The sequence below is a fragment of the Dermacentor albipictus genome, chromosome 1 (genome assembly GCF_038994185.2).
Source record: "Dermacentor albipictus isolate Rhodes 1998 colony chromosome 1, USDA_Dalb.pri_finalv2, whole genome shotgun sequence".
NCBI lineage: Eukaryota > Metazoa > Arthropoda > Arachnida > Ixodida > Ixodidae > Dermacentor > Dermacentor albipictus.
In genome coordinates, this window is record NC_091821.1 from 309,731,412 (window position 1) to 309,755,818 (window position 24,407).

General features: G+C 42.0%; 1 protein-coding gene across 1 annotated transcript in view; it reads right to left on the reverse strand.

Moving 5' to 3' along the window:
- The window catches only part of LOC135907018 (integrin alpha-PS1-like), a 160,148-nt gene that overhangs the window by 8,581 nt on the left and 127,160 nt on the right, over positions 1-24,407 (reverse strand). Inside the window, exons 14-24 of the mRNA XM_065438677.2 lie at positions 23,871-23,950; positions 23,258-23,408; positions 20,908-20,985; positions 20,537-20,616; positions 20,363-20,443; positions 20,046-20,148; positions 18,442-18,561; positions 17,891-17,950; positions 17,465-17,581; positions 10,724-10,843; positions 2,477-2,578 (exon numbers count right to left, since the gene is read on the reverse strand). Of these exons, the coding sequence (XP_065294749.1) occupies positions 2,477-2,578; positions 10,724-10,843; positions 17,465-17,581; positions 17,891-17,950; positions 18,442-18,561; positions 20,046-20,148; positions 20,363-20,443; positions 20,537-20,616; positions 20,908-20,985; positions 23,258-23,408; positions 23,871-23,950 (1,092 nt within the window). The remainder of the gene's footprint in view (positions 1-2,476; positions 2,579-10,723; positions 10,844-17,464; positions 17,582-17,890; positions 17,951-18,441; positions 18,562-20,045; positions 20,149-20,362; positions 20,444-20,536; positions 20,617-20,907; positions 20,986-23,257; positions 23,409-23,870; positions 23,951-24,407) is intronic.

The window sequence follows — 24,407 nt, forward strand, 5'->3', positions numbered from 1 at the left end:
TATTCTATTCGTCTATTCAAGTCAATGCAAAGGGCGTCTATTCGTGCGCCCTTTGCATTACGGTTGCGTTGTATTCCACCAGGTGTCCCGACATGTAGCAGTGGCATGTGGCAGTTCCATGTTGCATGTAGATGGACCTCGTTAACTCAAGCAGGCTAGGCGACTATTTGTCACCACCCAGTTTCAAATGGGATGACAATAAATCATCATCATTATAGTCAACAGCATCTTGTGCCACGGATCAAGGGATGTGACATGTGTGCCGCGTAGTCTAAATACGCATGTTTACTCTTTGGTGTACGTTATGGCGCTTCCTAGCAAGGTATGAACCACTGCTGAAGAAGCAAATCGTAGAGCTACGTGCGCAGCTGTAACCAGGCAATGTTGGGCTCAGCAGACCACTGTGCAGAGAACACCACAAGCCGCAGCTCGTCGTTGACACCGAACGGACAGTTGAGATCATTCTTGTGAAAACAACATGAAGCGACTTCGCCATGAAGACCCTCTAGTGTGTGCTGCTGAAGATGCAGCTCCTATGGAGCTGCTGCTCCAGCTTATGCTGTGACTGTGCTGCATGCGCCGCACAGGCCTGTTCCTTTTTCACAGTGTTTTACGTCAGGCGTAGTCTTAATGTAGTTGGATAGGCCATGTTCAAGCATGCTAGACATGAAATAGTTATGTTTTCATATATTACGTCCCTGTAGAGAGTTCTCGTTAGAAGTCAACATTTTGCAAACCTGTCAAATATCGCTAAAATAACTCTTCTGCAGTGGTATCCTTTCCACGATTTTGAACAGGCAAGAAATGTGGTGAAAATAACCTTTTAATTGACTTAATTGGCCCTTGAGAGATACAGCTCAGCTGTAACTTTGGTGAAAGAGTAACTGAACAGTTTAAGAATGGAACATACTGTACACTACTTCCCTGAGATAACCGACAGTTGTTTTAACAAATCGCACCTCGATATAACGGACATCATGAGTATAGCGGGTTACTAGATATAACAAAGTAAATATAAAATTTGGTTGGTCATGCTTTGTTTCAATGGAGTAGCCGTCACGTATACTGCCATGAACTGAAACTCTGATTGCAGACTTCCAACGAAGCGGTATTGGTTAGGCCTAGTGGCCTGAGTAGTGCAGTAAGGGGCATGGCTGTTGACACAGTGTTGCGGTAAGCTCGCCACCAATATGTTAGCACTCGTAGACATTATTGGCAATAGAGGGTGAGTTCAAATGCATGAGCTAGACGGACAGTCGTCGTATTTGAGTATGGATCCATGTGCGATTTTCTCCACATCCGATCAGTCTGTTGGAGCACGCACACGCACATTTTGGCCAGCAACTTGGCTGGCTGGACCACAGTCCGCAAGCCCACGTGCCAATTCCACATGATAGCATCAATCGCATGGTTGAGTAACTGTATTCGTGGCTGAGCAGAGCGTGTCTAAGCAATTTATTGTTGTTGTACCGTGCATTGTATCAGCACAGCAAGATGCCAATGGGTCATCAAAATCTGCAGGAGACCATATGCTGGCCCGTCGGATGGAAACCTGCTTATGTTGCTTCCACACAGGTCTGACGGCAATTTTTTTCCCCTCCGCTAATATCTGCGTGTATGCTTAAACAAATATTGCATATAACAAAGGTATCATCATGTATGATACAACTTCGTTGTAACGAGGTTCGGCTGTATGTGTAAATGTGTTGGCAGAAATCATTTAAGAGGAAGCTTTAGCTCGGATGCTCCTATCTAAATAAATGCAAAAGGAGAATTCGTTTTTCTCGGCAACCACTGCACCACATTTGACGAGGCTTGTTGCATTTAAAAGAAAAACTTAAAATCTAGTGACTGTTGGTTTTGAATTTTCGATTTAGGTCCTCATTATTTAATTGGCAAAAATAGAAAATAAAAACGAAACTATGAAGTTTACAACTCTGTAACTCAGCAACGAAAAATGACAATACAATTCTGTAAATTCCATCTAATAGTACATCTAAAGCGGACAAAATTGAGATGTTACTCATGAATCTAAAAAAATTTTGTAATATGGGAATGCAGCTTTTGCAGAACCCTTGTAAACAACGTAACAAATTCATGTAAGATATAAAATGACATGCTGAATTTGTCCACTTTCAATGGTCTAATGCATGCCGTTTACAGAACCGCAATATCTGTTCCTGATGCAGAGCAATTAATTTGTAAACTTTGTGCTTCTATACTTTTCAAACTTACGAATTTTTGAAAATCTTTGTAACAAAATTCAGGACCTAAATCAAAATTATGCTTCCAACAGTCACTAGAATTTAACTTTCTCTCTCAAATGCAACAAATTTCATTAATATCGGTCCATGGGTTATCTCAGAAAAACGTTTTTGCGTTTTATATGTATTTGAATAGACGGCGTCGGAATTGGGCACGAGCTAAAGCTTCCTCTTAAGTAAAATTAAACATGTTCAGCACATTTAATCCATACCTCAGCATAGTCATCCTCTTCCTTCTGCCGAATCTCCAGGGATGAATCAAGAACAATTTCAGCTGAGGAGAATATGCTGACCTGGTCAACTGTTGCATAGTCCTGCAAAGAAATGATGGGCAGGAGTTAAACCATTAGCATGCTGTCAAATAAAAGTATGTTTCAGTAACTACAATTTCTGGGAGAGTCAGCTGCCAGGGGACAACTGAAAGGCACTCCTGGAATCAATGTCCAACAAAACCTTCATTTACATAAGATAACTAGTGGCAGTAACTTGTGTGAGCACACACCATCGTGCTTGGAAAGGGTTTACGCTTGAAAAATAGATGCTGTACAAGCAATGTTGCAAGACTGAAATGCTTTCTTATGCACTGGAAGCAAAGACATTCCATGATGGCATTCCACGATGGCCCACTGTTTTCCATTTATCACAGCTAATGATACAACACAGGTGAGGAGCAACAAACGAGGTTCAAGAACCTCAGTCAAGAAAAGAGAGAAAGAGTGAGGAAGGGCCTATAAGGGCATGGCTGCTAAAGCATGCACACTTATGTTGTCATTGCAACTGGTACTTTATAGATTGTATCGAATTGTGTAGCGAGTATGCTCCATGCATCACCGGGCCGCTCTTGCTTTCCATGTTGCAAAGCTAGCTTTGACTGTGCACACACATGGTGCTGCCATTTTGTGTGCTGGCTGCCACCTATTTTGTTTCATTCAAGTTATCTGACATCTGGCATCTCAAGTTATAATTATTCTGCCTTCTTACTGCACAGAAGTGTAAGGATGCCTGCTTGTACAGCGTGGCCCTTTATGAAAGGGAGCACATGAGCACGTGGCCTGTGCTCTGTGAAGGCTGCTTATAGCGCTTGCAAGTGGCAGCAAGGGGAAGCACATCCGCTTAATTGTAGCATCATCTATTGGTGGCCAGAATAAGCAGACGCAGCTGATAGGTAAGTGGCTGCTGGACTGTCTCCCATGGAAGGTGGATGCACAACGCAGCATCTGCTGCTAGCAAACCACACTCAGTACGCTAGCACACTGGAAATGTGGAAGTGCCAACACATTCCCGCCACTTAGCAGGCACTCCCAGTGCATTTTAATGCGTAAGCATTCTTTGGCGAATATTGCAGCAAGATCTGTCCGCCACGCGAAAAATATGATATAAACATGTGTAATGTGCGAAGTTATGACATTTAATTGTTATAATGGCGTAAATGTAGATGATTGGTAGCTTTATAGGCGATAAGGGACAATTGAAAAAAGAAACTGATTAGAGAGCCTCACCAAAGACATACATAAAGTCCACAGAAAATGCATGGGGAAGCCTATAGTAGGAGTGGGCCAACTTGAAATTTGGTGTTGGGCCAACTTCAACTTTGGGTGTAAGCCAACATGAATTTAGGGGTGGGCCAACTTGAAATTTGAGGGCGGGCCAACTTAAATTTGGTAGTGGGCCAAGTTTACCATGCAAATATTAAATATGTTATTGCAGCAATATACTGACCCCCTAATTATACCACTGCCGTATTTGACGAGCTTAGGGAATTTTTGTATGCGAATGTAAAACCCGGTAATCGTATTATATTATCACGAGATTTTAATTTGCCTAATGTCGACTGGCAAACATTCTCGCTTAAAAAGCATGACCCTCTAGGGGAAGCGATGCTGGACATTGCTTTTTCTTTTGACTTATTGCAAATTGTGGAAGAAAACACACGAATTCAAGGCAGTTCTCAGTCGATGCTTGACCTTTTTTTTGTCAGCGGATCCATTAGTGCCAAAACGAATTGCGAGATAGTACCTGGCATATCGGATCATGAGGCTGTACTACTCATCGTTAAAGACACCGTGTTAGATAAGAAATCTGAATGTTTATCTTACCGAAATTTCTCTCGAGCCAATGATGTATCAATTATTGATATACTTTCGCTAAATTTCGGCGACTTTTCAAGTAGCATGGAAGACGTAGTGTCGGTGTGGTGCAGGTTTAAAAAAATAGTTAAAGAGTGCATTGATCGCTTTGTCCCGACTAAAAAGAAAAATCGCAATAATCCCTGGATCTCCCGCGAGACATTGAGGCTCCAAAGGAAACTGAAACATGTAAAGAAACAATTTAAAATCGAAAACGTACAGTCTGTAAAACAAAAGATCGACGACAATTCTTCCAAGCTCAAAAGTCAAGTGTAAGCTGATAAACAACGCTACTATGGTGAATCGCTACCAAATTTCATAACTATGGCTCCAGAGAAATTTTGGCGTTCTATTTCTCCGACCTCCAGGAATGTGATTTATTTCATGTTGATGGTAAGGCAGTTCACGAAAGCAAAGAAATAGCAAATGCATTTAACAAACACTTTAAGTCCGTCTATACAAATGATAATGATGTTATACCACCTTTCAAAATGTGTGTGTTGCCAATACCCGAGGTTCAAATAAGCGAACCAGGTATACTCAACATGCTTTTACAATTGAACACTAAAAAATCTTCTGGCCTGGACAACATTCCAAACACATTTTTAAAACGGTATGCAGAATGGACATCAAAGTACTTGCACGTTCTGTTCACAAGGTCGTGTGAGGAACAAGTACCGAGTGGCTGGAGGACAGCCAGAGTGAAGCCATTACATAAAACAGGAAAAATGCACTGCATTCAAAACTACCGTCCAATTTCTTTAACATCTACAGTATGTAAACTTTTGGAACACATAATCCATAATCATATCTCAGAATTCTTGGAAAACAATAATGTACTAACAAAGCATCAACACGGATTCAGAAAAGGCTACTCTACAATTACCCAACTAGTTTTAACAGCGCACGACTTTGCGAAAACAATTAACAATGGGAAACAAATAGATGCTATTTTCATGGACTTTTCAAAGGCTTTCGACAGGGTCTCACAAAAAACTACTTTACAAATTGAGCAAGATACTGAAAAACTCCAAACTAATTAATTGGCTTACAGCATACCTTGATAGCAGAGAACAATTTGTTGTTTTTAATAATCATGCTTCTGAACGACTTCCGGTAGGCTCTGGTGTTCCACAGGGCTCGGTCCTTGGACCTCTCTTGTTCCTTTTATTCATTAATGATATGCTGCATGGTATTCCTGTTATGGCTAAGCTTTATGCAGATGACTGTGTATTGTACTCGGAGATAGACAATATTACTGACCAAAAGTTGCTGAATGATGCTTTACGACAAATTGTCGACTGGTGCGCTGCCTGGCAAATGTCAATTAATTTCGAGAAAACAGTTTTTATGTCCATCTCACATAAGATAAACTAACGTTTCCATACGGTATTAATAACATAAATATTTCCAAAGTAACACATTATAAGCATCTAGGACTATGGATCACAAATGACCTCACTTGGGCTAAGCACCTTGAATATGTAGTATCTAATGCTAACCGCAAGCTTTATTTTTTAAAAAGGGCTTTGAAACTTTCTACTCTCACTGTACGCCTACTCGCATATAAAGCTGTAATTTTACCGATGCTAGACTATGCATGTGTAATTTGGGACCCTATTACTAAAACTGGCACTAACAAGATAGAAATGGTGCAAAGAAAAGCAGCTCGTTTCATTTATAACAACTTCGGACGCACTTCAGTAACAGACCTCTTAACAAAAGCAAACCTGCCACCATTAATGCAAAGAAATCGTGTATCACAACTAAAATTTCTTTTTCAACTTATTAACGGTCATTATAAGACAGATCTCACGGGAATAATTACTTTTTCATCTGGTTATGCTACTAGACAGCGACATAGCCGAACAATAACCCCATTTAGTACACGTAATAATTGTTTCAAGTATTCCTTCTTTCCCCGAACAGTCGTTGAATGGAATCATCTAACCAATGACCAAGTTTTAAAATCATCACTTTCGGCGTTTGTTTCAAATATTGAGTAACAATTTGTTTTCTTGCTGTGCCACTGCTATGTTTAAGCTCTGTTAACCTGATTTGTATTGTTTTCGTTGCCTATGCTATAGTATTCTTTACATATGTATTGTTTCCCACCCTGCTAAAATCCCCAATGGGGATTGCAGTATTGATAAATAAATAAAATAAGTTAAAATTTGGGGGGTAGGGTTATGCACACTTTGACAACTCCAGTAGAGTTTTTGGATACTTTTTTGCACTATGGAGTTCTGGCTCCCCACTCTCCTCATCACTTGAATAAACCTCACCTGATTCAAAGCGGTTTAGGAGAGAAGTGCACTCAGGTGAAACTTTAGCTTAGGTAAATAAACATAATGACATTTGCTTAATTACTTAACATTAGCCTTAGTTAAAGTTATGACAGAAACGTTTGTAATTTTGAAACATTTGAAACGTTTGTAATTAAGAAAGATTACTTAATTAGGTCTAACTAATCTCGAGGTACCCTTAATTATCATTAATAATATTTTAATTGTTTATATGGTTAGGCTTTGTTGATTTAACCTTAGTAACTCTTGATTACTTAATAAATTAACATAAATTGATGTTAATTATCCTCACTATTCCTAGTTACCCTCAATTAATTGCCATTATGCTTGACTAATTTTATCGTAACTAATCTCATTAGTCTTTATTAACTTATTAACTTCACTTACACGTATACCTCTCAGTATTGACAATATATAGACATAATCATGAATCTCATTAGTCATGCGTAGTCATAAGGCATTCTCATACACACCTCTATAGGACCTCATGTAAACATAATATGCATGCCGTACATCGTGCCCCGAGTTGCAGACAGAAAACAGAGCGATGGACGGACAGAGTTCCAGGCGTATGCTGGCGCTTCCACATGTCCAGTGCACTTGTGTACCCAATACGGTTTGCTAGCAGCAGACGTTGCGCTGCAGGCCCTGCTCCTTGCACAACAGTCATGCGAGGGGGGGGGGGGGTTCCAGCTAATTCTAGCAGGCGCTTGCCTCTCAGCTATGCCTGGTTAATCTGGGCGCCAATAGATGGCGCCACAAGCGGACATGCTTCTCCCTGCTGCCACTTGCTGGTGCTCTAACCAGCGTTCTCAGAGCACAGGCCATGCGCTTGCGTGTTTCGTTTTATAAAGGACCACGCTGTACACTTAAGGTCTCCTCGATTTGGCTGCACTTTTTGCACTAGTTCAGAAAAGTGTCGTGCCAGTGTAGCGCAGTTCTTGAAGTGCGAGTGTAGCGCCACACTAGCGCTTTCGGTGCAGCAGTCAAATCGAGGCCGAAAGTGCAGGAACGTTCAGGCCTTCGTCTGCTGCGACTGGGCAGCTGTGGCTTTTCTTTTGTTGGTGTGTGCCGCAAGCGTAAACGTGTGCGCAATGGCCTTTTTTATCCTCTGGGAAGAATTTATGTATTAGTACCTGGAAATTAGTTCAACTTCAGCATAATTATTCAGAAAGCGTGACCAAGCGCAGTTTTCACACCTTTCTGAATCATATATGGCACAACGTTTCAAACGGCAGACCGATGTGATTTCGCGTAAACTTAACATCGAGGTAGCGGTAAGCTCAGGAAAATTAATACAAACGACTGTGACCTGTGGGAAAATCCCGGCCTTCAGTGCACTTAGCAGCAGCTGAACCCAGAAAGCGCCCTTAACAAGATGCTGCGTACACATCCTGAAGAAAACTGCCGTCCGTGCTGCGTTACCAATAACAGGCCCCATCGATGCCGTCTACCAACACCCGCATGTGTCGTCTGCTACCAAGAGCCTTGCACTACGTGCATGAGAAAAGAACTTGCGGAGAGTCTCGTGCCAAAGTGTACATGAACTCGTGCAGCACGACGTCAAATCGAGTGCCGAAGTGCAGGTGGCGCTAGCTGCACTGGCAAATCGAGTGCTTGAATGCTGCACCCCCTGAACTAGTGCAGGAAGTGCAGCCAAATCAAGGAAACCTTTACACACAGCTGAAATATATAAAAATTCAAAGCAAGTGTCTTTTTCTTTATTTAGTTAAGGGGATATGTGGGCTTTGAAATTATTTTCTTTAATATTTATTGAGATAGAACCACGAAAAATTTCAGGTTTATGTAGTTTTATGTGTTGGCCTTAAATGTAGAGCTTATTTGAATGCATGTCATACCATTCTTTCTTAACAGAAACTATTCGTAAGAATGCATTGGCATGTTCTAAAAAAATATGCTGCTTAGTTTCTTTTATGCTATTTACCATTACAATCTACACTAATCAGGGAGAGCTGTAAGATGAGTTTTGTCATTCTAGCTTGTCCAGAACAAAAGCTGTAAGCATTTGAACTCCATATTTGCAGTACAGGCATAATTACTACAATCAAAATTGTCATTTGTTTTAACTCATACCTTCATCTTGCATTATTTGGTAGTTTTACGACACTTGCCAAACACTAAAGTTCTAAATGAAGAAATAATTATTAAAATTGGACTTGTGGAAGCTGAGAAAGCTCTATCAGCAGATTTCACACTGGCTGAAAAAAATGAAACAGCAAAAATCACACAAAACGTAAAGCACTATATTCAAAAGTTGTGCAACCAACAAAAAGAGTTTATTCAATAGCTCGTACATTAATATGCCCCAGGTGAATTATCGGTGCATAGTTTTGCTTGGTGTCGCTGCTTTTCTGCATGAAGGAAGGCACCTGAATCTGCCCGCCTTCGCTCTGCACTAGTGAGATGGTGACAGTCTTTTTCGTCTCCTCTTTGTGTGCCCTTGCTGCTTTGCTGTATTTGTATTTCTCACAGAATACAAGGCGAGGGTTCTTCCATCCCTGCACTGTACCACATTACTGCTTCTGCAACTGCAGTAGAAACTGCAGTGCAAGAATGGAGGCTAGTTTGGTCTTTGATGTGAGGGACCAGATCACAGACATAATGCAGTGACTCTGCACTTTGTGTCTTGACTCTGCGGCAGCACTGCAAGAGTTTTTGTCAGCAAGTCGTTCATCTATAGACAGGCACGAAAGCCTTACTAACATGCTCTGGCAAGCTCCGGTGGTTTGGAAGTGGTTCTGCTCTAGCAGTAGCAGCATTCTGTTAGCAGCACTCTGTTTTCACTATGAGTTGGCACCACTTGGGCCATGGGTGTCATTTGGGTACTGATCAGTTGAAGATGTTTATTTGTTTGTTTGTTTTTGTTTGTTTGTTTGTTTGATTGTTTGTTTGTTTGTTTGTTTTTGTTTGTTTGTTTGATTGTTTGTTTGTTTGTTTGTTTGTTTGTTTGTTTGTTTGTTTGTTTGTTTAAAATGTCTTTACAGGCCTCATGAGCAGTGGCGTAGCTAGGTGTCTGGCACTCGGGGCCCTTAGCTCTTCTGCAATTGCAATCATTGCAATCGTCCACAGCTTCAGCTCTGTGGCTGAGAGAGACGATAAATTGTCAATTTATCGTCTCTGTAAAATTGCATGGTATCAATGCCCATATCTTTATCCTTCATTTATTGATTGGGTTTACATCCCAAATCGACACATGGGCCATATCTTTACCCCCAAATTTTAACTTGACCCACTATTAAATTTAAGTTGGCAAATTGGAGGCAGCGGATGTCAAATGTGTTAAGAATGACCATACTGAGTGTAAAATTGCATGGTATTAATGCCCATATCTTTATCCTTCATTTATTGATTGGGTTTACATCCCAAATCGACACATGGGCTATGACTGACACCATAGTTTTTGAAACTATATAACAGATAAAACTATCTAACAGATGTACATTAATGAGTGTGTAATTTTGTCACATTTCATTTCTGTTGTTTTTGTTGTGATAAGACAGTGCCACATATCATATACTTCTATATATATTGTTTGTTTATATCCTTAAAGCTGTACTGGCCTCTATGGCTATGGATTAGATAAAAATCTGTCACCTCTTTGTAACTATGTCAAGAAACTTCAATATTGAAGTGCTCCGGTTTAATTATGACCACTTGGTGTTCCTAAACATGCACCCGAGGTGCTGTAGGCAAGTGATTCTTTTTCTTTTTTCTCTTTCGTTTGGCCTTGATGAGAATGTGACTGGTACTGCATCTGTGAATTGAAGCTGCAACCCTGCGTTCAGCAAAACGTCACAGCCACTAAGTAACTGTGACAGCTATCCTTCACTGAAGCTAATGCCCTTAAACCATTCTAATACCAACAGCGTTGAAGCACAAATGCACGTACATATAACAGCACAGAGGGAATAAGCTCGCAGAAAAGTAATGGCAGCAAATTGCTGCATATACACATTGCCATTCATGGCTTCATGTTACACTGCTGAGAAAAGTTGAGTCCACTCACCTCCACAAGGGTAGCATTCCACAGCCTAGCTGAGATGGTGACTGTGGCAGATGACTGCTTCTTGAGGTTGCGAACACTGCACCGGAACTTGAAGCACTTGGCACTGCCTCGATGGCAGTTCTGTTTTGAAAACAAAGTGCTTTAATCTATTTGGTGGGAGCATATGTCTTACAGTGGGATCCAAACATTTTCATGACAAACTCAGATTTCTGCCTGTTTAGCAAAAGACAACCTAATCAGTTGTGATTATACACATTCTCTCATTTCAGAATTTTCAAAATTTTCATAATATGATACATCTCTTCAAGTGTTTGGCAACTGTTCAGAATCAATCGCTTAGTGCATATCTCATTCACTGCAAAAGGTTGTGATAAGATCCTGCGATTTCGCACATTTGTACATGCTAAAAATCAGCATAACAGAATATTGTAAGCCTTTTATTTCCGTGCACCTTTAACTTACGGAATTTTGCAAATGAAAATTTTGCAATATTTAAACGCAATTTTCAGGCAAGAAGTATGGGCAATGCTAAAAATGAAAACATTATCTTGCTTCTAGTTCAGCTTGCTATACCAATAAAATGAGGCACATTTGATTTACTCGGGTGTGCAAGCTTGCACTACGCCAGTCCTGTCAAATGCTAAATCGGAAATACCCAGCATCACAGAGAGGAAGTGGCACACTTCAATGAGCCAGGTGGCGTGCAGTGGCTTCATCGACGAGGTTGTTAGAGGAATTTGGTCATCTCTACCCTGTGTAAGCTGCACTGTGATTTGGCTAGCGCACTAATGAATGAATTTGGTTTTCAGTTTGGACTTGAACATGCTGTTATAGTGCACATCTACGGGCTGCAGGTGGCTTGTACATCCAGTAGGTATGAACATGTAAACAATGTTATCGTGTCTCAGTTTTCGGAGAACAGTGCCTGCTTGGTGAGCCACAAGAACAGCAAACAAGCACAAGGCCTTGGCATCAGAGAGCAGCCTGAATTTTTTGCGTTGCTGCTTCATGTATGGGATGATCATATTCTCTATATAACAGATCATTGTGTCAATTGTGCACCAGTAGTTTTGAGAGTGGCAAATGTCCTGAAAACTGGGAAGTCTATTGTTGCATGTGACCTTGCTGTTCCAGCTCAAAGCCCCTAATTCACGAACAATTGAGGCCATGAAATTGAAATGTCACTCATTATTATTAATGTGTTTTAACAGTTTCCGTAGTTGGCCAGCATGTGAAAGCCATGGAGTAGCATGTTTTATCACCGCCATTTAGTGGACACTCGTAACTATTACTAATACCAGTGCCATAGAGGCAAGGTTTACGACAGTTGATGGCCACAGGCTCCTTAGTCTCATCCTACCTACACCCCCTTGTTTCCCTGAAGGCAGCCCCTTAATCTGTAACGATTGTTTTTTTACTTGCAATGGGGAATTCTATTTTGCTGAGCTGGAAGAAGGGCCTGTACACAAAAGGACACATTGTCCATGGCCGATTTGTGGCGGAAGAAACCACGACTTCCACACGAAAGAAAGTACACCGAATATGGTGACCACATGGGCTTCAAAGTGCCGGGGCCACACCGTAAGCATGGATGCACCGTATGCGCTTCCCACACAACGCGAAATAGGGCTCTGCATACGCATGGGGTGATCTGTTCTCTATCACTGAATCACCTTGGTGCATGCCCAATGGAAGAGTGATGTCAGGCTGCAGTAAATAGGGCCTTGCACTCAATCACAATAGTAAGGGTATTGCAATGCCTCGCATGAATTGCTGCATCGTTGGATGCTCAGATATGCGAAGTGCCCTCTAGGTATGAAATTCTAGCATTTCTCAACACAGCAATGCTTCCAAGACCAGCAGGAGCATTGGAATTTTCTGCTTATATCGCATAAATTAAGTGCGTAGTATAAGGGCCTAACCATATGTGCCTGTGAGCGCAATGAAGATGTAATCGTGCTTGTTTTACTTAATTTTCTGGTTGTAGTAGGTCGTGCTGGAAATGAAGCAGCAACAACCTATCCAGAGCGTCTTTCTTCCGCTGAAAACGTGGAAGCAAGATCAAAATGCGACATCATTGGACGCTTCCACTACTGTACCTGAGGGCCTCCCCTTAGAAGACCCGAAAGAGGAACCGACCACCGAAGAGTGCACTCTGTTGAAAGGACATTCTCATTGTGCATTGGTGAAGAGATTCACTTTCATTGATGTTACCAAAGAGGGCTACTGGTGCAAAATTTGCAGACGGGCATATAATGAAGGGAAGCTCACTACTGATGGAGACAGAGAGAGAAGAAACTTTTATTCAATGATCAAAATAGATTATTCTTATGGGGGGCCCTAGTCGAGAGCCCCACTGGTCTTAGCTGCCCTACCACCTTGGTCGGTCAGCGACTACTAGTTGGCCAGGTCAGAGCTCGACAGTCGCACCTCCCACTGCTCCAATGCGTGTTGTGCTGCTAAATATGTGTCTTTCAGGTGTGGGGGCTGTTTTGAGCAGCCCCAGGCAATGTGAAAAAGTGTAGGACTTCCTCCACAGCAGGAGCGGAAAAACAGGCAGTGCACGGATCATCAAGCCAATCAGCAAGCCCAATGCATCCAAGCTTGGTGAAAAGGCCGCAAACCACGACACCTCGAGACAACACAAATACGCTGAAAGCATTTATAAGCCAGCCGCAGACAATTTCAGAGATTGTAAATGAGGCTGCAAAAAGTCCTGGCTATCAAACCAAGTATATGAGAAAGAATGTGGGTACTTAATTCCTTTTCAAGCAGGAAATAGTCCACACTATAAAATTGGGATCCTTTCCTTGTTAAGTACGTTTTCCATTATGAATCCTGAAATTGAGCAGTAGTTCACGAGAAGACCCACAAATGCACATTACCTTTCTGAAAGGAATTCAACTGATTGATTAGAACCATGCGGGACGACGGTGAAGAAATAGAGGTGCAAACCTCTATTTCCCCGTTTAAGGGAGTACTGACACAAAAAATTTCGATCTGGTTTCTCTGTTTTAATGAGTAGCTAATGACCCAGTAATCACGGCATGAAACCTCATTTACTTCAGAGCGCAACAGGTAATTATTTGGAGTCTTGTTTGTAGCGACCAGACCAAGTTTCAGCTTCAGAAAGTGACGAGATGGGCCAGAGAAGGAATGTAAACACAGTTGGGCACGGGATGGCAAAAACCTCTGATGTATGCGCTGACATGCACACCAGCATGCACGCAGGAACATGACCTTCGTGTTGCTAGCTCGTCTGCTATGCCTGCACATGCTTTGCGATGCCCTCACCACCATTGTCGTCATCGCTTTCGTCATCCAGTGGCGACAATTTCCTGGAGGTGGGAGCCACCACCATGTTAGACGTGGCCTATCACTTTCGATTCAACCCACTAGAAAGCAGCGACTCGGATATTGCAGCCAGCAACAATGAGGACAAACCTCAAGACCCTCACATCGGCCACGTTCAGTGGTCAGTGCAGCGCAGTAAAGCTGGTAGTGTGGAAAATTTGCAGACACGACAAAATTTGCTGCTTAATTCTGAAGTTGCAGTGACACGGAGAACGTCCCACTACAAGCAACAACTAAGAAGAGCACATGCAAGCAGTGTGGTAGCCAACAAAAATTTGTGATGTAGCGTTTTCTCAGTTGTTTACAATCCTTCCTTGATGTCAACGTCGTGAGGTGCTGCGTTTTGTGGTTGGCTGCACGCACACACTTTAAAATTGATCTTAAATATGTTCTAAGCTATATTTGCCGCTGATATTTTGCAGACAATGTGTGTGTGCCGCATAAATCGATCTCACGCGTTAACTCCACTTCAAAATTTTGTGTCAGTGCTCCTTTAAGAAGTTTTCCTACATGGCCAATGAGTGCACCGACATCAATGGACAGCAAATCCTGAGTCACTCCATATGCTATCTTGATGTCAATGGATAACCAACAGATGCATTCCACGATGTCGAAGTTATCTGTGATGCATCGGCTTCTTTTGCGACCACGCATATCCTGAATGAGTCAGCACATGTGAACTCGACTCGGCTAAGATGGCTCTGGTTGGCACAGAAGGGTACAGGTTCAAGCAAAAATGCAGCTCTAACCTCTGTTACCACCACCAAAGAGGTCACTTACTCCAGCTTGCCCTAGTGTGTGCTGCAGAGTTGTCGAAGGAAATCGAGAGGACCGTTAATCAGTCTCCTCATTCTACTCTTTCTTCAGTAAGATTGCTGAACGCCTGAGTGTCCTCAAAAACATCGAAGGTGCCCTCGAGTTGAAGCTGGAATTGGTCCAGCCAGGCAAAACTCAGTAGCTCAGTCATGAGCGATCGTTGGCTGTGATCGTGGATGTACTGGTGCCACTGCTACTCGCTTTGGAAAGCATTTACCAAGATGGTGCTGACATGAGCAGTGCAGCTGGACTACAGAAAATATGAATCCTTTTATTACACTTGTGGATCGTTTCCAGAGACCACTGTCATCTCTAAACAATGCCATTCAGCCAACTACTATGACAGTGGTGGATCTTTGCCCTTTGATTGAGGCAACCATGGTGGCAATTGCAGAGCTTTCTGTTGAAGCAGTACTCAAAGAAGTACAAGTGTCAGCAGAGAAGCTTATTGAAAATTGCACTTTAATTGAGTGACAAGAACAAGGACAGCCTCATGCGTCAGTTAAGCAAGGACAAATACTTGATTCTTGAAAACCTCCGGCAGTGACTTGTTGACCACACCAGAACTTCGTGAACTTTCTATGTGTGCCTGTTGCAAAAGCAAGAGACAGTAAACAGGAAGGAAGTCCTTCCAGCAGTCAGTTTGCCATAAGACGAAGAACACTGAAAAAACTTAGATGCAAGGTGGAACATCTCCCGACGACTGAAGGACAATGCGACATCCACAGCATTTCTATCTTTGCTCCTCGTTGTTCCCCCCTTCATCGCTATGTTTCCCATTTGAAAGATGTTGTTGGTCATTTTTTGTTGCTACCAATCACCACAGCCATTGTCAAGCACTATTTTTCGGCCCTCAACTGGGTTTTGTCTTCAGAAAGAAGCCGCCTTCTCCCTAACCATGTGAATGGGCTACTGAATATCACCAGTAAAGGTTTGGAACTGCCAGATGCCCGAAATGCAGTGACAATGACCGACGTGGTTTGGAGTGCAGCTCTCGAGCACCTGTTCCTGTGTTGAGAGTCGGCATGCCTCGGCATCGTACCTCGTCGTAACCAAGTGAACGAGCACAACGGTGGATGAAAGATGGCAAGAGCAAAGGGAGTGCGAGGAGGAAATTAGAGGAGGAGGGTGCAGAAGCACGAGAAGGAAAGTGGAAGAAGCCACCTTGAAGCACCACCACATGGCGCTCACGCCCACGCATCTGCATCAGTGGCCGATCTGGCTGCGCGGGGGAAAGAAAAAAAAGAACCAGAAAGCTCTCTTTCACACACAGAATTCGCCGCAAGCATTTCCTGGTAAAGATTATGGTTGCGTAAGCTGCAGCTGCCGGGAAGCGGAAACTGTGTGACCACTCCATATAAGACACCGCGCATCGCAGCTCTGCCAGCCAGTGCGGTGATCGGTGCAATGCCTCAATATATCGCGAAATGAAAAAAAAAGCTGCTGTGAAATTTCGCATTAGGGAGTATTGTAACCACTGGTAATTTTTTTTACAGATTTTATCGCGAGTGGTGGAATGGTATAACAAGAAATCCAGGTGAATGCAACTGTTTGGAATGTGGTTGAGAATGGCACTTCCATTTGTGGAGCTTTACTTTTTTTTTTCATTTGCAGGAGCTCATAGATGCTCACACGTTGGTTTATATTTGTTTCACTAGTTTAGTTATTGAGTGAGTTGGGATGTGCGACGTACCTGTGCTAGTGCATATTCAACTAATGGTTATGTGTAGCAGCTGCAAATTCAATAAATTCGAACACATAGGTCGTCTCATGATCTTTTGTTTTGTCTGATCATAAACACAATTTTATTCTTGTGTAAAGTGAATTACTAATTGTTCCCAATCTTTCTCATGAGTGTTAGAGTCACGAACGTTGGTAGTCCTACGTGACACATTGACACAAAAAATTGAAAATGACTACCGCTTCTCCTCTACCCTCAACCCATCCCTAGACACTTAGACAACCCTCTAAGTTCAACTCCTGGGGAAACGCCTGCTTGGCAACCAGTGCAGCATATGGGCAGCATAAACATCATGTCATAAACATCAATACCTGATGTAAATGCAGCATTACCACAGAAAAACAATTTTAAAAATGTAATATTATGCATTGGCTAAATGTCTGAGCAGTATCGCTAAAACTTATTAATTTATTAGGCTTATGCTAAGGTGGATTTCTGTTTGCGAAAGCATTGTTTTTGTGTCAGCATGTGCTTGTCAACCACTTTGGTTAAATCCTGAAAGAGAAATTCCACCTGTTACTTTGAGGGTGTCTAACTGAAAATTATAGCAACCCTGATTATTTCAATTGTGTGAAAAGATATTTCCTCCAACAAAGAGGCACAAAACATTACGTACTTGTTTTCAGTCACCTAAACATGCTAAACACTAACATCAGGAATGAGCATGCATTTGATAGCATGGCAACACATCAGAACAACGTGCACTGCTAACAATATTAAATTTTAATGTCATTAAATTTAACCATGTAGCCGCATGTGAACTGCATTCTATGTTAGAGGATGAGGCACAAGTCTACTCATGTGACACAGGATGTTTTTCGGAAACCCACCATTGTGACTAGCCTAACAGTCTTCCCCTCCAGGCGCACCTCTTCTGGAGAGATAACTATCTCCCTCTTTTCCCGCTTCTTGGTGCGACTAGCAGCAGTGATGGCACTGGGTCGGTCCTACAGAGGAACAGAGGTGAGTTATGGTATGAACACAGGCTAGCAGTTCTGTAGCTCAAGCACAATTACCAAAAGAAACCATCATCGTCATAGGTAGTAAAACTACCTCTTGAGCAATATTTCAGATGTTTGTGATTCTTGCATTCAGGAATTTTCCTTATTATGCAAATGAACAAGAAATTATGGGCTAGAACTTTCCATGCAGCAAATTTAAGCAGTTTCATTAAACATAGTATCCTACACGATTCTAACAGTGGAATGTAATACCCTATCCTACCCTAACAATAGAACATAAGATGAGTAATTTACCTTCAAGCCAAGTGGATTAACCTGACTTTCTTCCATGAAGCATTCACCATCTCCAGCCACCTAAAAAGAATCAGAAACCAATGCACTCAGATCTCGCCATCAGCCTCCAAGTACAAAGCATTAGGTAATAGATGGTGAATGCTTGCAAGTCTGTAGGGCAACAAGACATCACTAATTAGTGCAATATGATACAGCCTCTTACATCTACTTCTTGGCAGTTTATCCACTGAATTTAGTGAGCTTTTATAAAATATATATTACAGGGTTTTATGCACCAAAACCCCGATCTGATTATGAGGCTTGCAATAGTGGGGGACTCTGGGTTATTTTTGACTACCTCGGATTCTTTAACATGCACCTAAATCTAAGTACACGAATGTTCTTACATTTTGCCCTTATTGAAACACGGCTGCCAAAGCTGGGATTTGATCATGTGACCTTATGCTTAGCAGCACAACACCAAAGCCACTAAGCAACCACGGCGGGTGGCAAACTTTTAGTGACAGCCCAAGACCTGTGCATTACAACACATGTGCAGCCTGATAACGAACCTGAGGAACTTGAGTCATATACAGAAGGTATTTTCCATGCTGCTGCTGGTTTTCAGCTTCAAATGGCCAGGAAACAACAACATCAAGGGAAGGCACAGCCCAAGGACCATGGTTGAACACCTGCAAAAAGTTGGTGACCACACAAAATGATAACTTACTTTGGTATAAACATGAACTCAAATTATTAGAGATGCAAAATTTTTTTTCTCCTATGCTGAATTCCTCACTGTGAGTTCAGTTGCACAGCAGCTATATGATTAATCAAATTTTATTTGCATATCCTCTCGCATGACACAGTTTGCCGTCATCATCTCTATGAATAGGAAGTAATTGCACGCATTTTAGAGCGCAGCTCTCGGGCACCCATTCCTACGTTGGGCGTCGGCGTCCCTCAATGTACCCTGGCGTAACCAAGCGAACGAGCACAGCGAAGGATGAAAGAGTGAACGCGAAGCGCAGCGGGGGATGAAAGATGGAGACAGCAACGACAGCATGAGGAGGAGGGTATGGCGAAAGCATTAGAAGAAAAGCATTGGAAAAAATATGTTCTGTGGTTACAATCGCAACGAGATGGCGCCAGACTAGTGCACATCATCCGTTTACTGATGACGCCATCAATAAGGCATGCAGCGAGCGTGTCCACTGATATCATATATGGGAACGAAGCGCTGCATCATCAGAGGTCTGTATGCAGCAGCTGCTGTGAATCATGCCCCCGCGTCGCTCACACACTGCCTCTCACGATCTCCTGATCAGTGAGGCCGTGGCGCCACACTTCACTGCCGTTGCAACATGCAGCACCGAACAGGTTGTCTGCGCCATCCAATGTGTCGCGAAATGAAAACACATATAGAGCTGCACTCAAATTTCGCATTAGGGAGTATCGTAATCGTCAGTGATTTTTAAATTTTTTTAATTTACAAAGACATCACAGAAATATTGCTACAGGCGTGGTTTAAACAGCCACAGCTTGTGTTTTATTTGTGTAGCAATATTTCTACACGAAATGAAGCTCTGCACGTTGCTCCTCAAAAAGAGTGCTGAAACATTGAGGCAGTAGTGATACGCAATATGCCATAAGCATTCAACACTGGTTGAACAAGGAATTCTTTGTTCAAAGACTACTGATTTTTTCAACCCTCCATCTTTCTGCGAAACTTCAGTCTAGTTTGGATGCAATAATCATGGTATTATGAGTGATACCAATGAGTGATACAGTTCTCACATTTATTTTCACATGAGTGGCAAACACATGTGTACTGCACTCTTTTAGAATAAAAATAACAAAAATTTGTATCTTGTCCACATAAATTCTTTCTTTAACTTGGATGTGATATCATAATATGTAAGAATCCTTATAATCAAAGCTCGATTCAAAGAAAACCGAACCCAGGTTATTACTGCAGCTGGATAGCCCGCTGACCAAGCAGTGAATAGCAACAAGATCAATCAGAGGAAAATAATGTGATGTTGCTTCCAGATTCCAATGTGCATTTACAAGCTCAGGCACTTATGTATCTTTATGCTGCACTGCTCGACAGTTTAAGCATACTAAAAACAACAGCAAGAATTTATGTGCTAAAGTACAAAAGAGAGAACCCTACCTGGTAAGTGTGGGTAATCTTGCTGCCGATTTCATCAAAATGTTTCATGGCATGTGCTCCAACAACAGCACCTCCGTACCAAACCTGTTCTGGCTGTGTGGCTCTGAAAAGCATGAAGGTCTCCACTTTAGTGCTTCTGAGTGTGAAAAACTGCACAAGACTCACTGTCGTTTCACTTACAAAATCATCCACACAGACTTAATCATAGAAAAATAGAAAAAGAAATATTAGCCAGCATGCAATGAATTTCTGTTACAATTCCTGTAAGTATACAAGAAGACAAAAGGTAGTACATACTAAGAAGAAAATGTAATTACCCTCTGAGTTCAAGTTCTGCAACACGCACAACATTGACGTGTATGGCCAGGTCTTCCTCAGGGCTAAGTTCTTGGCTTGTACTAATGAGGGAGATAAAAAGAACATTTCAAGTGAGCACTTGGCGCGCCCTTGCTCCCAGCTGTTCTCAATGAGAATAATATAGTAAAACTCACGTATTAGCCTTGATGGCAAATTTCAGGCTAGTTTCGGCATCAGCCTCACTACGAGTATTAAACCGAAGGAGTATTTCCATCTGTAAGAAACATTAACTAGCTATATACAAGAAATGCCAGCATTATCGGGACTAACATAAGCGCAAACAAAAGTTTAGTCCTGGTGAATGACTGGTGCCAATTTTTTCAAGGATGTTTAGATATTCTTCTGCATTGCAAAATATATAGACGACTAGAATACCAATGAAAGAGAGAAAAAAAGACCTGTGCTTAACTCATTAAGGTGAGCCACACATCTTCTATGTTCATATAATGTTCATCTTAAATGGATATGTCTTGAAGTTATGTCTACAGTAAAAATGATCACTCACCTTGCCCTGATTTAGTGGATTTCCAAGTTCACATTTAACATGTGTGGCATGAGGAACACAGTCAACCACATCCAGGCCCTGGAAGGTGCACGACAGTTTACAGTTGCAGGGTATCCAATGAAAGGGATGTCTTTAGTTTGTGCCAGTGAATGTTACTTCACAAAAGCGTACGGAGTCTATGGCATGACAGCTTACTAAAATAATCATTCACCAACTACATTCAGACCCCAAAAGAATGTAAAGGTTGAAGTAGTCACAGATCATCTAAAGTAAGAAAACTTTGATTTGCATCATGGTGAGAGAAAGAAATGGACAAGCAAGGAGAGGATGAGAACATCCGTGTGTTTTGTTGCCCTCTCCTTGGTCTACTATGTAGCGCAAGGTTTATTCCCACCCAGCACCAACTAACCCAGAATTTTAGCCAGACTGCTAAATTGCCAAAGCACACTGAATCGTGGTAGCATGACAGTTGTGGGGATTGAGGTATGCCCCGGTGCCTCTACACCTATTTCCTTTTCACTCGCAATGATTGCTGACGGTTGCACTACGCTCGTGGTGGTTCGGGGTGGGAGCGCTCGTGTCACCGGCGGCCGCTGGCAACTGCCCGCGTCGCAAGCACAGGAGTTCTTTCCGGGATTGCACTGGGTACGTACATGCTTTCCTCTCGTCCAGCGGCCCTTTTGTGTCTCGGACTTGAGCTCGCGTGCGGTGCCTTTGCCCATACCGCAAGTGCGTATGTTGTGTTGATCCTCTTTTGGACGCTAAACCAAAGAATGCTGCCTAGTGCTTGCGTGTGGTCAAACTGTGCCAAGCCGCAAATATCAGAGGCCCAAGCCAAAGGAGATTGCCTGAGCCAATGCAAGTTGGCCCATTGGTTATCGTGAGAGCATGGAGCATAGCCATGGGGACTTTTCCCAATAGTGTGTTGGGGGGAGCCTTTGCACTCGCAGCAATGTGCTATCGGTGTATCGCTGGCTGTATTTTTGGCCCTGACAAGGGAGCCCTCCAGTTCCCGCAAACCCTCGAGGCCATGTGTTTGTGCAGTGTTGGGTGCCGCCGGAGACAAACGGTTTCCTCTAACTCAGGGCAATACTGTGTCTTTTGCATGTGTAACGCTTGGTAGCTGCTTTGGGGGCTGAGCGCACGCATAGCGGCACGCTAAACGTACGAGAGGCAATGGCTGACGTGGCCCTGTGGCTCCTTAAGCTCGAACCCATGGTGACTGGTACTCTTGCAAGACCCTAGGACTCACACACAGATAATGAAATTATCATGCGGTAACCACATCAAGGCCCTAAAATGCGCATGAGTTAAAATAGTTGCAGAATATATTAAGCAAGAGGTACCCTCAATTAGTGTCAATTGCTTCTATATTATTAAAATGTACAAAATCTTGTAATGGAATCATTGTGCAGCAAGTGCTACCTTAATAATCTTGCTAATATTTTGCTTCTACAAGAATGCATACCATGGAGCGAGAATCCTTGTTTGTAGAAAAGTTTGGTATGCATAACAGTCATGGAGGAATAGACAAAATGGACTTTGTACAATTTAGTAGTATACTTAGCATAAGAGTTGCTGTAAAGAAATTCACAATAAAAGCATACACAGATGATAAACGTGCATAGAAATATTCTGTAAAAAAGAAAGCAAGAGTGAAAAATCGTACTATAAAAGTATTTTTAAAAAGTATGAATTAAAATGTTATCACTTATACTGACTCCTTCAAGAAAAGCACCAGTTGTAGATTTAGCAGAGGCCTACTTTACCACTTACAGCTTCAAGTTGTGTACGCCCACACATACAAGATTACTGCATTAATAATATGCACTGCATCTGGATACTTCATAATGCACCTGTTTTCAAAAATGATGCCTCTACCCTTCATCAGATATATGTTACATCTACAAGGTATGTTCTATGTAAGAGCATCATTACATAATGATGTAGTAGTCCTACTACAGTAAACTGGATTTCAAGTGCCTATACAGTGTTTCCCTGCTAACGTTAGCCAAGCTGTTCAACAAAAAGAAGACAATTAAGAAATACAGTGCAAGATACAATTACAAAGCTTACAGTGTTTGGTTGTCAGAAATCTGATGACTAAACACCGTAGGTCTTAAGACCGTATTTTGCACCATGTCTTTTCCATCTTTTTTTTTGTTGTTGTTGTTGAACAGCTTGGCTAATGTTAGCTGAGACAACCTATATAGTTACGCTTCACTAGGGCTTTTGCAATGTAAAACAAAAGTTCAACAACAATGGTACGTATCCCGACCTGTCAAAGCCATCTTACGCAGTATACTAGTCCTGAAGAATAACCTGTCAAGGTGAATATTTGTTAACTCACTGTGGACACAACTTTGCGGCCAACATAGCTTAATGCAGGTGAGTGGTAGATGTACAGAGCAGCATCGTAGGCTGGTTCACCCCGGTTGTGCACTTCTACTGACATGTTGACATGTTCTTCACCAAGGAACAGCACAGGAACACCTTCCTCCCTGAAAAAAATTCAAAGTGGCAGCTGTGTGTTTCCAATGAGCTGAAATCTTCCATTACTGCTCCCATAAGCTTATGTGAAGTTAAAATATATGTGCAACAGCTAAAAAAAAAACAGTTTAAATGCACTAAAATATGCATAATTGTCCTGGATAACTTAGTTCAACAGAGCTCGCCAGGCCTCAGTATGTGCACTGGCCATCAAAAATTAATATTCTAAGGTTTCACACAATTTAAAGACTCTATACGATAATCTTAAAGCAAATACCCCCTTGCACATGTCCTATCACTGCAGTGGTTCTGGGACAAATGTGTGGTGGAAACAAAATGAGGTGGCCAAAGCCTGTCCCACAATAAAGGCCCACGAGTTTTTGTGTGTCTGAGACAATGACTGGACAAGAGCAGATGAAGTGGCAAATGGTGCGAATAGCATGCAGGTGATTCAGTTTTGCTCAGGTACTTACGTGGGCAGAAGCAGTTTAGCTTGAACGTGGAGGTCACTTTCACAAATGTCATTGCTTCCACAGTTCTTGAGGAAGCGAGCCTAGAGCATGAAAGGCAAACAAAAATAACCATTTTGAGGTTGTACAAGCCATTATAAGCGCCCAAATGAGATTACAGTGTATAACACATTTTCTGTGATGAGATCATCCCTTTTATGCTAATGCGCAGCCAAGAGAAATCAGACTACAGTGGCCAGTGCATCTGTGAAATCACCAAAGCTTTCCAGATTGGTAAACATGTGCAGTCGTGTGTCAGCCAGCCATCTGTCACTTTAACTAATCAGGAGTTCATTTTTTTAGATAATATATAATGCTACCTCGCGCTTGTTACAGTGAATTTGTCACCTCACTTCTTTCTTGTTTGTTTTGTTGTATATTTATTTGTCTACAGTTTCCAATAAACTTTCAGTTGCAAGACTGCACTCATGTCATCCATTCTTCTGCTCGTCTTCATCTTTTCATGCTGTAAACCATGAACCTATTCCAACTCAGCCAGTT